General features: G+C 44.5%; 1 protein-coding gene across 2 annotated transcripts; it reads right to left on the minus strand.

Moving 5' to 3' along the window:
* Positions 1–7,165: 7,165 nt before the first annotated feature.
* Positions 7,166–17,421, minus strand: C9H19orf18 (chromosome 9 C19orf18 homolog). 2 transcript variants are annotated; one of them, XM_008531171.2, is made up of 6 exons: positions 17,204–17,421; positions 16,975–17,079; positions 13,470–13,562; positions 12,675–12,777; positions 9,496–9,662; positions 7,166–8,285 (listed from the first exon to the last, which is right to left on the minus strand). In XM_008531171.2, the coding sequence occupies exons 1-6, from the start codon at positions 17,283–17,285 to the stop codon at positions 8,131–8,133; spliced, it is 705 nt and encodes a 234-aa protein (XP_008529393.1). In that variant the 5' UTR covers positions 17,286–17,421; the 3' UTR covers positions 7,166–8,130. The 2 variants fall into 2 exon arrangements, with proteins under 2 accessions (XP_008529393.1, XP_008529392.1); XM_008531170.2 differs by having other exon boundaries at positions 13,470–13,568; positions 17,204–17,420.
* Between the last annotated feature and the right edge of the window lie 570 nt (positions 17,422–17,991).

Consider the following 17,991-nt stretch of genomic DNA (forward strand, 5'->3'; position numbering starts at 1 on the left):
CATAATCCCAAGCTGTTTTTCTTGCTGAGAAATTTTATAATAGAGATAACATGAATTTACTTGACTAGTAAACCCAGGTAGAATAAAAGTTGCATGTCTACATTATATTTAATGTGATAACTCTGAAGGCATACCATTTTAATTAACTCAACAAATGTAAACTACTTTTTATTTACCAAAGATTATCTCAGATCATGTGAACTTGAAAAACATTGGGTTAATTTCTATATATCTAAGAGTCTAGAAACACTTCTTTTATATGATACTTATTTTAAAAGAATAATAGAACTCTTTTATAAATTAATTTTGGGAATACCATCCAGAGGTAGAAAAATATCACACATTTACAATATACGTATATAGACACACATGACCATACTGATGCAGAGACCTCATAGCGTTTGTTCTAAACTTTTAGCCATGAGTCAGGTACAATAATACAAAACTCACTAGCTTATAAAGAACGGCGGCATCCAAATTGTGTTTCTGGCATATGGAATAAGTTAAGATTACTTAGGTTGCTAAAGCTTTTTTTTTTTTTAACTAATATTTGTGAAGAAGACACTTAAGATATTTTCATTTGCCCAATTTCCAAAAGGCTCCTTTTTTTTCGCATCTGATGAGAATCATTTCCCCAAAGTTTACTCTCAGGTCCTAGAGAAGAGAGGGTAGAAAGTTTACATCTCAAAGGCACAGAGAAAGTATCCAAGTTTTCTCCTAGGAGTTTTGGGCTATATTTCCATATTATCAGCTGTCTAGGGTAATTACTATTTAAATTGTTCCTTTTCTTAAATGCAAGACAGTTCTGTTTCCAGTGTCCTGATCTCTTACAGCATCTGCAGGCATTTTGAAATGAAGAGGGCAGGGTTTGGGGATTGGTGAGGATCAGTGGATTTTGAACTGCTTCTAGAGCTGCATTTCTGCTGTTGTAAAGATTTGTAAGGCAAAGATAGTTGTTTTTAATTCCTCCAAGAACTGTATTGCAGCTTGAGTGATATCAAGGGACTGACCCACCTATCCAACTACACTATCTTCAACTTGCTTCCTTATTTTAGAAAGATTTCCAACTAAGATGGAAATCAAAAGAATTGTACATTCTGAGACTTCAGGACTTAATACATTATGTTTTTGTAATGTCTGTATAAAGCATTCAACAAAGGCCTTCAAATGCTTTCCTTTTTTCTAAGAGCACAATTCAACTTTGGACCAATTCACCATAAGGGGAAAAGCCCCTATTATTGCTTCTGTCAGCCCCTGCACATTGACCTTTAGCTGATCCATCTCCTGATCACTTGTAGGAGGGCCTGGGAGAAATTCTGCTCATCTGTTTCCTTCGTGAGGGGCTTTTCCCCAAGGGTCTGTCTGACTTGTCTGTTAATGACAGTGTAATCTTGAGTGGGAAGAACACATGCGAGCTGCCAGTCAAGGTCCTGCGAATGGAGTTTGAATGACCACTGATCTTTTTAACTCTTCTCTAGATTTGGTAGGATCTTCTGGAAGTGGAGGTAAAAAGGGCTTGGTAATTTCCTCTTCTCAAGGGAGTCCCTAAGGTCAGCCACCATACTGCTTCATGTCCTCTTTTCAATTTGCTCTTTCCATAGGTACAAATAAGACAGTTGTTTAGGAGGAGAACTCTCTAAAAATTCTGAAATATAGGAGTTTTTTAAATTCAAAGGATTCGTCATCTGGCCATTGACAAGTAGACTCTTCAATGATCTATTTATCTCAATATCAATCAAACCAATATGCTTTCTCCTTTTTTGAGGAAGATTAGCCCTGAGCTAACATCGGCGCCATTCCTCCTCTTCTTTTGCTGAGAAAGACTGGCCCTGAGCTAACATCTGTGCCCATCTTCCTCTACTTTATATGTGGGACGCCTGCCACAGCATGGCTTGCCAAGAGGTGCCATGTCCTTACCCGGGATCTGAACTGGCGAACCCCAGGCCACTGAAGCAGAACATGCGAACTTAACTGCTGTGCCACCTGGCCAGCCCCCCAATACGCTTTTATATGGCTTAATGATGGGTGCAAAAGTTGCAGCCCTCTCAAGATCCAGAAAGTTCACTCCCAGAGTTAGCTTAAGAAAGCAAAGACATTCATTGTCACAGGCAGTAAGAATGGTCTTAGTGAACATGGTGTCTCTGGTTTGCCACGAGAACCTGAGATGCCTCTAGTCACAGATCTGCTAATCTGTGACACTAGGCAGGAGCTACTGGAATGAGACTTTTCCAGCACTAATGAGACAACAAAGGTTGAGATGACAAAAGCCCCTTCTGGATCGGGACACCTTAAGACAAAGTCCCCTGAGAGCTGCCACCGTGACACAGAATGCTGCTTGTCACTTCCTCTCTCAGATCTCCAGCCTGTTAGGGTGGCTGCCAGATGCAAGCCAACACTTGGCATCTTCTGGCTGGTGAAGACCAGAGAGTATTCTCACTGGTCACAAAGCCAAAGACATAGAACAAGATAAAAAGACAACCTCATCTGCCTTATGCTTCTCCTCCTATGACAAATGACACAAAAGACAGAGACAAAAGAGAACCATGACTGGGAGGAAAGGCATCTATAGAAAACAAGAGTACTCATACCAAAATTTACCAGAGTCGCTATACTGAAGAAATCAGTTCACACAAGTATTTTCTCCTGCTAAGCTAAATTTGGAAAGGAAGGGACAAGAAATTTTTACCTTCTCTCAAATGGGCACTACAGAGAGAGATCTGGGAGAGCTGACCTTGATAAGAATTCTTAACCCTTCACCAGCTTCTGCCAGTTTTCCAGGATTCCAACTGCAGATGTAATCTCGGGCCCTCCAGGACCAGTTCAACTGACCCATCTCTTATTAACACAGTGATTAAGAACTGCCTTTCAGAAAATGTGCAAACTCACATAGCCAGGGCTCGCACAAAAGGAGAAATTGTGACTTGAAACGACCTTGGAACTAAAGATCCTCCTTCCCACAGAACCCAAGGACCAGGACACGACTGGGGCTTGAAAGTTGGACTCTTATCGGAAGTGAGGGGATCCCTCATTCAGGAAGATCTGGTGTTAAAATTCCTTTCCCACCTCATCAAAAATGTTTAGAACCCTATCATAAAAGTTTAGAATGTTACCAGAAATGCTTGAAGTCCCCTCATCAAAACCTGTCCTGTTGCTGACGAAATGAATATACGAACAGTGGTTGCTGTGTAGTAGTCTTCTCCTCTATCCCCGAGCTAGCCGGGCTCTTTATTCTTATAGCCCCTAAACAAAGCCGGCCTTTTGCCAAAGCAGTGAGTCAGTGACCTAAACCTGCGCAAGCGTCCCACAATAATGACCTTTCCCCTACACATCTGTTCATTTTAACAGGTTCCTTCATAACGTTTCAAACTCCCAAGGTCCCAGGCTTGCTCCTTTTGAGGAGCTGATAAAACATTCTTGTTTGCAAGCAATGTTTTCCCTGGGGCCTTGTGAGTTCACCAGGCAGAACATTCTGTTTGCAGAAAAGTCCAGCCAGTCTTGTGGATGCCTCGCGTGCAAGAACAACCACATTTCATGCCAGGTCTCCTTCACCTACAAATTAAAGAGATAGATATCATCTCAAAAGAGTGCAAGGGGCCGGCGGGGTGGTGCAGCGGTTAAGTGCTCACGTTCTGCTTCTCGGTGGCCCGGGGTTCCCCGGTTGGGATCCCGGGTGTGGACATGGCGCCGCTTGGCAAGCCATGCTGCGGTAGGGGTCCCACGTATAGGGTAGAGGAAGATGGGCTTGGATGTTAGCTCAGGGCCAGTCTTCCTCAGCAAAAAGAGGGAGGATTGGCAGTAGTTAGCTCAGGGCTAATCTTCCTTAAAAAAAATAAGTGCAAAACCTTTGTATCAATGACAAGAATTCCCGAAGGCCAGCGATGGCCAATGATAAGAAAGATTATGAAAGTTTAACATTAAATCAGAGTGACATCAGTAAACGGCAACCTAGGAAACTGCAGGTCCATGTTTCCCCTAAAAACACGGGGTGAACAACATGCTGATCAGGGCAGCTTTGTGAGCACTGTAGAAACCAGTGAAGGATCTGCAGAAACCAAGCAAACACCTTGGCCGAAAAAAACCCACCATTGAAATGATAAGAAATTTGGGAGCATTTTTGCTGGCCCTCGCCCTATGCCCTCCTTCCTGGGAGTCACAGCACAGTGGGGAGGAAGCTGCCCCACTCTCAGGTCTACCGCAGAGAAGGAACATGACTGCATGTTCTGCCTTGTCTGAAGGCTGAGCCCGGGCCGCGTGTCCGCACGGCCTGCCTCTGCGCTGATGGGAACAGCAGTGAGAGTTTGCAATCCGGATTGGAGGCCTGTAAGGGCACTGGCCGATTCCAAATCTTGGGAGACGGGCACGGAGACTGCACTCCTGCAGGTCCCTGAGGACAAAAAGATTATGGCAGGGAAATAAAACAGGGGTGAGACTATTAGAGAAATTAAGACGTTTAAATGCAGCCATGTATGCTGCAGAAATGGGGAACACACACACACACAGAAGCCAGGGAAGATGCACACCCAGGAAAGATCTGAGGCGGCCTTAAGCCTTCACACGGGGTTCATTAGCGAAGGTTTTTCCCTGCATGGAGCCAGTCCCTAAAGCCCGGGAGAGGTGGCGCTCCAGTTTGCTGAGACGCAGTCTTATATATGTTAGTAGCAATTAAGGGAGTAACTATCCTCTCCCCTTTGCCTCATCACACGAGTCACCCCGTCATATTTGCAGGCCCACAGTGGAGGGGAGGGAATTACACAGCTTGTGTACTCTGCGCGGCGGGAATCTTGGGGCCGCCTTCGGATTCTGCCTCCACAGGCGCTTTTTTTTTTTTTTTTTGGTTGTGGGGGGAAGATTAGCGCTGAGCCAACTACTGCCAGTCCTCCTCTTTTTGCTGAGGAAGGCTGGCCCTGAGCTAACATCCAGGCCCATCTTCCTCTACTTTATACATGGGACGCCTACCACAGCATGGCTTGCCACGCGGTGCCATGTCCACACCGGGATCCGGGCCAAAGAACCCGGGCCACCAAACGTGAGCACTTAACCGCTGCACCACCAGGACAGGCACTTTTGCTAAGAGACACCCGCCCCAGAAGATTCATGCTCTTCCCTTCCTCGTGTACTTGATAAGTGATTAAAAGCTGTCCAGCCTCTCCATGCTGGCATCCATGTACAGTGTGTAGTGCATTGCCAGCAAAACCGACTCTGGAGCACGTCCCATGCTGGCTACACTGGCTGCAGGGCCTGGTCGCAGACCCGCATGGATTCCAGAGGCCAGGGGCGTGCTGGAGCCTGGCCTCGCCACTTTCTGGGCCCTCGCCTGATTTGGAGCCCTGGGATATAATCATTCCGAGAATTATCAACGGTGGAAAGGACTGAGCCCCTGCTTCCTCCGGTATCACCCAGCTCCCGGGAAGGTTTTGAACTGTGGGGCATAACCAGGTGGCCCTGGCAGAGGTTTTCTTAGAGTTGGCATCTCCTCCTTCAGACACATTATACCCACTACAGGTAATCCAGAAGTCATAAGACTTGTTGAGAAATATTCAAACTTGCTTTGCCATGTTGTCTGTCATATGAACAAGCTGCTGGCATGTGGTAGCTACTCAACAAATATTTGCTGAAAAGCAAAGTGTTTTTAAAAGCAGTTTCTATGGAATGAGTGTTTGTATCTGTCACCCTCCAAACTCACTGGTTGAAGCCTAATTCCACGTGTGGTGGTGTTTGGAGGTGGGGCCTTTGGGAGATAATCAGGTCGTGAGGGTGGAGCCCTTGTGAATGGGATTAGTGCCCTTAAAAGAAGAGACAGGAGCCAGCTTGCTTCTTCTCTCCCTCTCCCTCTGCCATGTGAGGAGACCAGGAACAGGGCCTGCACCAGAACCTAACCAGGCCAGCACCCTGATCTCGGACTTCTAGCCTCCAGAACCATGAGAAATAAACGTTTGCTGTTTAAGCCACCCAGTCAACAGTAGTCTTCACGGCAGCCCGAGCAGACTAAAACAGGAGTCTTGCATGTTGGTGTGTCCTGAGTTAGGATTTTATCTCAGAGGGCTGCGTGTGTCTCTTGCCTAAGGGTATGAGGCTGCAGTGAGGAACACCGGGGGCCCATCCAGGCTCTGGGAGCTGTGAGCCAGTGCATTTTGCCACCGTTCCTTTGCCCTGCTGTCAGCTGGGCCGCCCATCCCACATGTAACTCCTTCCTGGCAGCACTACTAGACAGGTGCCCACCACTGGCTGAAAGAGTCTTTGGTCTGTCCCAGTTTCTAATAAATAGTCCCATTATTCCTTGGTCACATTCTCTCTTGCAATTTTCTTCATTTAGGAAAGATAGAAACTGAAAAGAAGAGTCAAGAGACCTGGGTCTGGCTTCAGCTCACCATCGAATTAGACTAAATCTTTTTTTTTAACAGCTTGATTGAGAATTTGATTCACACGCCACAGAATTCACTCTTTTACAGTGTATGATCCCATGTTTTTTAGCACATCCACAAGGTTGTACAACCATCACCACTGTCTAATCTAATTTTTTAACATTTTCATCAGCCCAAAAGAAAGCCCATACCCATCAGCAGGCCTTCCCTTTGCTCCCCTCCCCCAGCTCCTGGAGCCACTAATCTACTTTCTGTCTCTGTGGATTTGCCTTTTCTGGGAAATTCATATAAATGGAATCATACAGTGTGTGGCCTTTTGTGTCTAACTTCTTCCACTTATGATGATGTTTTCAAGGGTCATCCATGTGAAAGCATGTGTCAGTACTTCTATCTTTTTCATTGCTGAGTAATATTCCATCATGTGGATGGACCACAGTTTATCCATTCACCAGTTGATGGACATTTGTGTTGTTTCCACCTTTTTGCTCTTATGAATAGTGCTGCTCGGAACACTTGTGTGCAAGTTTTCTGTGTGCATGTGTTCTCAATTCTCTTGGATATATACCTAGAAGTGGAATTGCTGGGTCATGTAGTGACTCTATGTTTAACTTTTTGAGGAACCATCAGACCATTTTCCAAAGCAACCGCACCATTTAGACTAAATTTTGCCTCTTTTGTGTTCCCACAGCTTTTGGCAGCTCCCAGCTTATGGCACTCGACATGTCTGGCTATGTTTTATAGCTCCTTCCTGGCAGACTTATTTCACTCCCCAGGTCCCAGCTCTTAAAAACAGGAAGACTGTATCTTAATCTGGCGTCATATTTATTTTGATATTCTCAGTCTCCTCATGCGTAAAATGGAGACAGCTACTGGAATTGATCAACACATGAACGAAACTGGGACCCCTCTCCCTGGTCTAACAGGCAAATCTAAAAGCAAGCTGCATAGGCTTAAAGTCAGTTCAGTAAAATCCATGCTGTGCTGTGAAGCAGCCGTGCAGACCTCACACGCCTGGGTCTAATGACCTTGCAGCCCCTCATCTCACGACTCCAGATGCCAGCAGGATGAGTCAGAAAGGAGAGAACATCCTTCTCACATTTCCCAGCTGCATTTCTTAGAGGTTGAAGGAAAGAGTGACGACCTTGCTCCTTGCCTCCCTCCACACCAACGCCGACATTACAAGCTTGGTTTGATGTGTAAACAAACAGCTCTTGCTCTCCTTGAAGTGGATGACTGACTGCTAGATGTGTAAGCCCTTTCCTGCACGTCACCGCTTTGTTAAAAAGTATGTCAACTGCATCAGACCTGTAGACCTCAGAGCAGGTCCTCAACACTCTCTTGGACTGTTTCTAGGATTCAAATTCCTCACTTTGATTATCAAATAAATTCCTTTAATTAACCCATGCTTAGATTCTTTATTTCAGTCAACAGATAGTATCACTGAGAAAGTTTTGTTTAATGAAAGCGGTTTCCCAGGACCGTCAGGGAGACTGCCCAGAGAGAGTGCTTGAGTTTCTGATTAGGAGCAAGAAAAGAAAATCCAGACAATTTCTTTTTCACACTTAGGAAGTTGGATTTTTCTCTTTTCCGATTAAATGATAATAATTATTCATGAACTACGAGAGCTAAGAAGCAGGAATTGCTCTAGCACATGCATTTCTTTTCTGTCATGCACTTCTAGTTTCTTTCTCACGCTCAGGGAGGCCTCTGCAGACGGAGTAGGTGGCGCGCACGGTCGCCCTGGGCCGGTGGCCCCGCAGTCCTTGCCTCACTGGCCAGCTGACCCCGCGCCCGGCTGGTGGGCACCCTCAGTCCCCATCTCTGCAGCAGACACAGCATGCTCTATTTTCATTTGCTCGACAAAATTGTGCTCCTTCTTCAAGCTCTTCTTTTCGAGTTGTTGTCTTCTTTTCGATCTAATAACTAAAATGTAGACGTAATGTTACGGAGATACTAACAAAGGAGGAACAGAAATGGAGGCAAAAGAGGTGAGGGAAAATGTGTGGAAAAATAAAGTTACAAACAGGTGAATTTTCAAGATAGAATGAACATTATTTGCCTGATAAGGATGGTGAAAATTGAATTTTAAAATTATTTTCCCACTTTCTGTATTTAAGCTTTATAAATGCCCTGCCCCCCCCCAAGAAAAAGAGTGCAGAAAAGTTATAATTTGATGTAATGAAAAGACACTGAAAACATATTTTCTAAGGGTGGGACAAGGGCCATCTGCCTCATAAGCATCGGTGATCTCTTCTCGTCTCAGCCTTTCAGCCTCTTCCTGCCCGCATGTCTGGGGCTGTCGGAGAGGCAACTCTGCAGGCACGGTTCGTCCCGCTAAACCAGACACTGCCCTCTCTTCATAGTTTTGCTGTAGAATTTTTTTAATGTCCAAGAATCTCAGGGTTTCTACACAATTAGGATTTGCCCCCTCCCCAAAAGGATTTGCAGGCTGGGTGGGCCTCTCTCATACAGCGGTCTTGGACCTGAGGGTAGTGACCTCTGTTTTGTAGGCCCGGCTCCCATTTCCACAGCAGATTGAGGCAGACTGTGCAGGAGGGACACCTGGCTGCCTGTGTTCTGAACTCAGGAATAACACCACATTAAAAAGTATGTTTAAGGGAAGTGTTTTCTCCAGGAAAAGTTTAGTTTTCTTTTTTCTGAGGAAGATTAGCTCTGAGCTAACTGCTGCCAATCCTCCTCTTTTTGCTGAGGAAGACTGAGCTAACATCCATGCCCACCTTCCTCTACTTTATATGTGGGACGCCTACCACAGCATGGTGTGCCAAGCAATGCCATGTCCACACCTGGGATCTGAACCGGCGAACCCCAGGCCGCCAAAGCAGAACATGAGCACTTAACCGCTGTGCCACCAGGCCAGCCCAAAAAGTTTAGTTTTCTGAACTCTGTTTTCAATCCTTTGGAATTGCCCTGCAAAAGGAACCACAGAGCTCTTTGCTCCTCTGTATAATTTGATGAGAACGGTTCATTTCTGACGTGTGGCTGTAAATATTCATCTTTCTTACCTCAAACTCCATTAACTCCCACTTAGCTTTGCTTTTGAAAACCAAACCATCATTGCCAGCCCAGCTGTGACTTTGGGTTTGACAAGATCAACTGGTCGACGATCCTCTACCTGAATGAATGAACTTTTCCAGCTCCTTCTCATTCTCTGGAAGTAGGTAAGTGGACTCGTCCTGGCCCTCATCCTCGGAGACTTCCTCTTCCTCTCCTAATAATGGTATCCTGACATTTTTATAAAGCAACGCAAGTTGTTGTCTTTCCTCAGCCTGTACAAGTCGACTGGAGAATAATATAGATAGATTTAGGGGCACGATTTTCACGAAAAATCATCATGTCTTAATCGTGTGACTTTTTGACTGAAAAGGAGTCACAAGTACATAGCGGTAGGTGGGGGAGGGAGGCAGAAGTAGACAGCTAAACCAAGTGATCATAGATCTCAAATTTGTGTGATGGGCAGAAAAGGAGTAACTGATAATGCCGAGCACGGATCAGAGCCAGGACCAGGGGGAGGTAACTGAGGCGCTCACATTGGGTGCAAAACTCCATAGTCAAGATAAATAATATCTAATGCAATATCTTACAAAAGAAAAAGGCCAAGAAATCCATGATGAACAAAATATTGACATTTTAAATAAAGAGAGTATAGCCACTACTGATTTTTCCTTTTGCTCAGTCTCCAGTATGGCTTGGCCCAGCACTGTTACTGATCCTGTACTTAGAATGTTGACATTTTGTTCATTGTGGACTTGGGGGACATTAATTTAGATTTTTTAAAAATATGGCATTAATTGAGGCTGGCTCCATGGCCGAGTGGTTAAGGTTCTGCACATTCCCCTTTGGTGGCCTGTGTTGGGATCCCTGGCATGGACCTACTCCACTTATCAGCCATGCTGTGGAGGCGTCCCACATACAAAATAGAGGAGGACTGGCACGGATTAGCTTAGGGCTAATCTTCCCCAAGCAAAAAAAAGAGGAAGATTGGCAATGGATGTTAGCTCAACACTAATCTTCCTCACCAAAAAAAAAAAAAAAAAGGCATTAAAATATTATTTATCTTGATTACTGAGTTTTGGGCACCCCTTTAACTTTGCACCTGAGGCAACTCTGGAAGTGCATCATCAAACGGCAATTTCTATTTGATGTGGAAACAGATAATAAAGTGGTTTACTTTTTCCTAACATACTTACCTTCCTAATTCTGTTTGATTCATGTAATAAAAAATAATTTTAGGATTAGCTTATTTGTGTTCTAAGGTGCTGTGATGGAGGAAAGGGTGTAGGAGGAGCATTCCAAATGCACACTGCACAGCAGGAAGAACTGCTCTGACCGTCAGCATTGCTAAAGATAATCAAGAAGTTCAGACAGGACCAGGATTTGGGTGAGGAGAGTGAGGTGCTTACCTCAGGTGCAAAACTTAAGGGGGTGCCAAAAAACTCAGTAATGATGATAAATATTTTAACTAAATATTTAAAAAAATTGAAACGAATGGAAAAAATCCATGATAACCAAATATCAAAATTTTAAATAAAGGCAGGATCCAACAGGGCTGTGATGAATCATATGGGAGCCTGAGTCAAGAGAAAAATGTGTCTCTATACACGTCTTTTTATGTATTTTTAGGACTTTTTTTTTCTTGAGGAAGATTAGCCCTGAGCTAACATCTGCTGCCAATCCTCCTCTTTTTGCTGAGGAAGACTAGCCCTGAGCTAACATCTGTGCCCATCTTCCTCTACTTTATATGTGGGACACCTACCACAGCATGCCAAGCGGTGCCATGTCCACAACCGGGATCCCGAGCCAACGAACCCTGGGCCGCCGAAGCGGAACGTGCGAACTTAACTGCTGCGCCACCAGGCCGGCCCATCTTTATGTATTTTTAAATGGTTATTCTTTTCCAAAACAGTAAAGAAGTTGAGAATATCCTAAAAAATTGAAAAGTGGTGTATCAAAACTCACAACATGATGTAAAGTTTAAATATTTTGTCTATACGAGAAACAGGATTTATTTTACTTTCCTGGTTTAAATGAAAGCAAACTCACCAATAGTATTTTCAAAATCTACTTCTGGAAAAAATTAACCGTGAAAAATTACATAAAAACATGCTCTTTGGGGCATGTGTTTTTCCTTTTGCCTTAGGCTCTAGAATAGCCCGGTGCACCCTTGAGGTCACACAAATGTAAAACCTGCGAGAGTTGACGTTAGCTCAGCCACTCGACTGGGCACTGACAGTCCAGGAGGGTGCGTTTTAGTGAGTTATCTTAGGAAACTTTATGTCTGTTAACATCTTTGTCTACATTAATGAAATAAACTGAAATTGCAGTTACATAAATTGAGTCAAAGGAGATGTCCACATTAGATAGCCCAGAACCCAACATGCAGGTTACACTCTCTCATTAGCAAAATTTCTTCAGTTTTACCACTAATCTCATTTTGCCTCCATCTGACATACTCCGAGATGGTCCTAAAAGGGCTACCTTAAAAAATTTCCTACATATGGCCATATATTCCTTGTGTTCACACTTGATTCTAATAAAGCCGATAATTCAGTATGTCCTTGAGCTGGCTCTGATGGGAAACGCCGGGACCCCGGGATGAGTCCTGGAGGAGGAAGCAGTGTGTGGGTTCTGGTCGGGGTAGTGTGATGCCGCAGTGCAGCTCATTTGTGTCTAACACTAATTTCAAAATGATCACACCTGGAAGGAGCTTGACCACAAGCCTCACGTGCACAAACAAGATGAAGCACCTCCCCAGCGCTCCTGTCGCCCCGGACTGCTTTGAGAACTACCCCGGACTGCTTTGAGAACAACAAGTCTCTAGTGAAAAAGAGAGTGGGCACTCTTTTCTGCTTTGCACTGTTAGGATTCCGTCTAAAGTATCAAGTTCGCTTTGGAACACCACATTTTGGGAGGATGCCAGCATCTCAGACGTGGCTCTCCAAACATTTTTGACCATGATCCGGGTAAGAAATACATTTTACCTTACAACTGTGTGTCTGTCTGTCTGTCTGAAAAGTTTAAAAATCAGCATTTACTTTAATACATGTAATGCTTCCTAATATTTTCTGTTCTAAATTGTATTGTATTGTTTTTTTTTTTTCCATTTATATCATGACCCAACATGAGTTCAGTCCACATTCTGAAAAACACTAGTCTAGAAATTTACAGTGACTATAATAATTTAGTGATTATAAGAATTCTCATCATCATAATCATTGTCATCAGGAAACAGTTACCTAGTTGATTGGCGATGCCTCACTTCAGGACAGTAGATGTTACTTAGCATATACTTACTACACCACATAGAAGACAACGACCCCACAGATCAGGGCGATGCTGAGGGCAACCCCGGCGATCACAATGACCTGGACAAGAGCAGGTCTACGCGGAATCAGTGCTAAAAACAGAAAGAAAAGAAGTTCTCATAAAACTTCGTTTTAGCTGTGTATCACTTAATATAGCGTTCGTCATATTGTTATTCCAAAGGGGAATGGGAGACAAAATCAGAAATACCATAAAAAAATAGCATTCTTTTTTTTCAGGATTGGCACCTGAGCTAACATCTGTTGCCAATCTTTTTTTTTCTTCTTCTCCCCAAAGCCCCCAGTACACAGTTGTATATTCTAGTTGTGAGTGCCTCTGGCTGTGCTATGTGGGACGCCGCCTCAGCGTGTCCTGATAAGCAGTGCCATGTCCGTACCCAGGATCCGAACCAGTGAAACCCTGGGCCGCGGAAGCGGAGCGCATGAACTTAACCACTCGGCCGTGGGGCCAACCCCCAAAATAGCATTCTTAATTTGAAAAAAATACGGGTGCTAGATTGCACAGCCTGTGCGAACAAATACAATTTGAATTCCCACATGATCCCTGACTCCGTTTTGTTCATCTGCCTCCTGTCCTTGCCAAAGCCCCGTCTTTTACTCTGTAGAGATATGGGATCCCTGAGTCAGTATAGCAGCACCTGCCACATGTGTCGCTGAAAGGAGACTGGCCTTAGTTTTACGACTCAGGTGTTGCCCTGCTGTCTCAGGTGTGTGGCGCTGCAACACAAGGAGATTTCCGGGCAAGTTAGGAGGCAAGTCCACGAACCTGCATTCCGGGTGTCCGTATTTGGGGCTATCGAGTGCGCTATAAAACCATGGTTGTTCTTTGGAGGCTCAGGTGTATCACTCTTCCCATCATCTGAAACTTAAAAAAAATAATAACCAGAGAGTTGTTTGTACAAATGGAACAAAAGAGCAATTGGCAAAGTACGTACATTGCTCAGCCACTTGTAAAGTCTGACAAATTGAGGTGACTACTCCTCGTCCCACACTTGGCCATCCCCCACTTTCCGTCCCTTCACTGGTACAGGATGAGGAGCAGAAAAGGGCCCTGAGGTTCACATCTCAAAGGAAAGTCAGCTGGACATGAGAAAATGAACCTGGACGTGAAAACGCTAGCAGTGTAAGGTGCTTAATCGTAGACATCAGGTGTGGGGTATACATGTTCACTCTACAGTTTCAACTTTTCTGTCTGTTTTCAGATTTTCGTGGTGAAATATTTGGGAGGGGGGAAGAACATGGCTTACAGATGATTTCACTACAACGAGTACTGAAAATTGGCCTTTGGATTTGGTAATGGGATGGTCACGGGAGACCTAGACGGGGGCAGGACTAGCACCGTGGCGGGGATGCCAGCTCGACTGGAGCAGGTTCAAGAGAGAATGGGAGGAAAGGAATTGGAGTTTTGGAAACTCTTTTGAGGAGCTTTGCTGTAGAGCAGGGAAGAGAAATGGGGGCTGTGAGGGGGCCGAGGGATCAAGAGATGGGTTCGCCTTTAAGATGGGAAAATTGAAGGCATGTTAGTATGAGAATGGGGATGACATTTTAAATTGTGATACTATGGGAAAGGGAGAGAGAATTGCCAGGAGTGTCCTTGATCATCTGGCCTCAGAGGATGGAGGCTAGTGCACAGGTGAGGGGTCATCCTTGGCCTGGACAGTGGGAAAGACAGAGAAGGAGGGTGCAGTTGCAGGCAGATGGGGGGTGCAGACACTCTCTTTTAACTGCTTGTATTTTATCACTGATGGAGGAAACAAGGTCATCCCCTGAGAACAAGGCTGGGGTAGATATGTTAGGGGTATTTGTGGAGTGAGAAAAATAGATGAGAAAGTCACCAAGTGTAATGGGAAATTACGTGGACTAGGGAAATGGAAAAGCATATTTTTAATAAAATTTTCTAGAAATAGAATTGCTGGGTATATTGACTATATTTTCTGTATTCTTGATGCTTTGGCATATGGGGCCTTGATCCTGCAGAGACTCCCCCTCCCAGGACTATTTCCTAGAGAGACTCCCCAGTGAGCAGGCCTTTGATATACAAGTCAACCAATCCAGAGCCCACCCCCAACCACCTCCTTTATCAAACTCACACACGAAGCCAGTCTCCCTTCTGCCTTAACTCACCCCAGGGCCACCTACCCAACAGCTAGGAACTACTTCTATAGCCCAGAACCTGCCAAAATTATTCAAACTCTCCAACATTAAGCTTACTCCAGGTGCCTATCCCACCTCGCCCATTCCTTCCCATGAAAACACCAAAAAGGCTCTGTGCCATGCTCTCCCCTCTCCTCCTCCTGCCTTCTGGCAACTCTGGTCCTTCCCCACGTGGCCCTGCATGGTGTGCCATGCCTCTCATCTCTGGGAATCTGTGAGTATTAACATCTTTCTTCGTGACAGTCATTTCCATGTCTGTGTGTCTTACCACATGTGATTAAAACAAATCCCGAGTATATTTCAGTACTCTGGGTTAAAAAGCAAGTGCATTCTTTTTATAAGAATTGCCAATTGCCCTCTATAGAAGCTCACTCATTCCTAGACTACAAACAAGATATGAGATTATATTTCCCTACTCCTTTGCCCGTAGAGTTTGTTATGAAACGTTTTGCCCACTTTCAACATGGTGGCTGAAAACTGGAATTATGGTGTGTTTTCAATGTGTATTTTCCCTTATTATGAGTTAGGCATCTTTCCATATAACCAAGAGCTAAGGGTGACAGGGGAAAATTGGAGTCTTCCAGTGACCTGGCCAGACAAATAATTTTGTCCTCTATCTCCATATCAGAACGTACACTTGGGACCCAAAGCTCAGGTGTGGCAGATGTCTCAGCGAACTGCTGGTGAATGCTCACAAAACAAGCTACTGTCAAAGCAAGGACCAGAGGCAGGCCTTCTGATGCCTTGGCCGGAATTCAGCCTCTGAGCTTTGGTGGCAGTGGGGTGAACGGACAGGTGAAATAGCCATAGCTGAGCTTTAGGAAGACTGATAATGTGTTTGGGATGGATGGATGTATTGGTCATGTTTTTTCAATTTTCTGTATTTCCTGATGCTTTGACATCTGTGCTATTTTTCAGTCTGCCCCAAGTGGCATCATTACTAACCCAGCCACCCAGGGGAGGCACCTTTTTCTAATTTTCACACAGGGGCTGTATAGGTCTTGACTGCCATGGGGTGCCTTCTGGAGCCACACACCACAACAGCCTTGGGAATTCTTGTGGATCCCACTCACCCTCCCATTTCCCTCAACGTACCACTATGCCTCAGGAGTTGCGTGGACATAGCGGGTGTCAGAGCTAGAAGGTCATTGAAGGGGATCAGAGAGAAGAGACAGGTTTAAGATAGATTTAGGAAAATAAGGAAATAAATGGGTATTAGAGAAGGGATTAGAGAAGGGATTAGAGAAGGGCCTAACACATAGTTTCCAAATAGCTAAGATGGTAGATGTTGTTAATAAATTTAGTCCAATGCCTAGCAGAAATTTGTGGCTTAATTTGTGAAATTATGTGGTATTCTGTTTGCATCCAGTGTCTCCTTTCACGAATATGGACTGTCAAGAACATAGCACATTTGTTTTCTGGTCTGCTTTGCAGTCATGCAAGTTGGGAGACCTCCTCCCAGGTTGAGGACCGGGAGAGACAGAGCAGAGCCGAAGGGGGCTGTGTTCTCATCGGGTCAGAGAGCCTGTGCCAGGAAGGGCCCAACAGCGTATCTTCTCCTCCAGCACAACTTAGATGCTATCATATCACGCAGACAGCATTTCTCTTGTACAGAATTGAGATTGTTTATAAACACAACATATCTCCACAAAGAGGTGCTGCCTGACTTAATAGATTGTCAGGGTCAGTTCCTGTGTTTTGAGATAAACAGAGTTCCCTGTAAGACTCAAAATGCAAAGCATGGAAGACAAATGATTGTAAAGAATGTTTTATACTTGGAAAGCATCTGTGTCTGGATGTATGCTCTGCTGCCAAAACGTGTTCGCCAAATTACAGTTAAAGTCACACAGACACATTCGTGTGATCTGGATGGGGTCAAACTTTTTGTGTGTGCTGATTGGAGTGAAATGAAAGAGAAGAGATCTTCCTAAAGAGAAAGCACAGCCTACAGAGAGGGAAGAACATAGTATTTAATTTCCAAGCAATGTCTATCTAATTATATTATTTTATGGATCATGCTACTAACAAACACACCAGAAAAGACACATTCCTGTAGTGTGTAAGAGGACCCCAGGCTACAGTTCTCATTTCACTGCATGAGTAATACAATGACTTACCTCTGGGTCTTGAGGAAGCCCCTTGAATCGGAGATAATTGAGTTTCCTTAGAGGACCATGTGGGCTGTTTGGTGACACTTGTGCGTGTTTGTGACTGTTTATAGCCTTAAAAAGAAAACTTGTAGCAGTGAAATGTAATTTACCCCTTTTTACTTCCCCTGAAATGAGAAAAAACAAAGATTGAAGCTATGCATTGAGCCTGTTGTTTATCCAACTGGTTTCAACTTACCTGCATAAGGCAAGCATAAATGAAATGGGCATTCTGTTAAAAACAAAACTAAAAAGATGAAAGAACTTTGAACCCTGTCCATCACTCAAAAATTGTTAGTCTTTTATCATATGGGTGAAAGGATATATTTAGCTGTAGTCCAGCATCTGCCCTATGTTTATCTGTGGAACTAAGAAGCTCTGCCTGCTTCAGAATGTGTGGGTTCTGACTTGGAGCCACCAGTGTGAGGTCAGCTCATGTCACCACATGGGATTCCTTCCCGGAACCAAGTCAGCCAATGGAGAGAGGCACAGGACGAGAGGGGCGTGCCAAGAGTGAGACTAAATTTGTGGGTACAGATACAAATAAGATCAGGTCCCTGCCCTCAGGGAGTGTACAGATTAGTGAGGAGGCAGAAAGAAATCAGTTCTAATTCTACGTGACACATCCTAAGAAGCAAACAGAGAAGGCAGCAGGACTCCTGAGTCAAAATGCCTGGAGGCTCAGCCTAGTCTCTGGCTTCCTAGATGGTTGAGCTTGATCAAGTTACTGAATCCCTCTGAGCTTCAGTTTCCTCATATGTAAAACAGGAGGAAGAAATAGCACCTACCACACAGGGTTATAGCAATGGCTGAAGAATGTAATCCATGCAAAACTCAAAAGCAGAGTTGGCCTGGAATGTTAGTTCCTGCTGTAATACTAGAGAGTGTCAATATTTTCAGAAAAGCAATTCAGTACACCTCCAGTCTCTGGGGTGCTGTTCAGAAAGCTAGACCCGAGTGGCTGTCTCCAGAAGTTTCTTTAAAGGA

The sequence above is a fragment of the Equus przewalskii genome, chromosome 9 (assembly GCF_037783145.1).
Source record: "Equus przewalskii isolate Varuska chromosome 9, EquPr2, whole genome shotgun sequence".
Classification (NCBI taxonomy): Eukaryota; Metazoa; Chordata; class Mammalia; order Perissodactyla; family Equidae; genus Equus; species Equus przewalskii.

Excerpts from the sequence above, each read along its gene's own strand:
- C9H19orf18 (XM_008531170.2), bottom strand. The coding sequence starts at position 17,285 with ATGGACAGGGTTCAAAGTTCTTTCATCTTTTTAGTTTTGTTTTTAACA. Across the intron at positions 17,080-17,203 it reads TTTATGCTTGCCTTATGCAG|GCTATAAACAGTCACAAACA; the intron begins GTAAGTTGAAAC and ends TTTCTTTTTAAG. Across the intron at positions 9,663-12,674 it reads GTTGTCTTCTATGTGGTGTA|TCGACTTGTACAGGCTGAGG; the intron begins GTAAGTATATGC and ends ATTATTCTCCAG.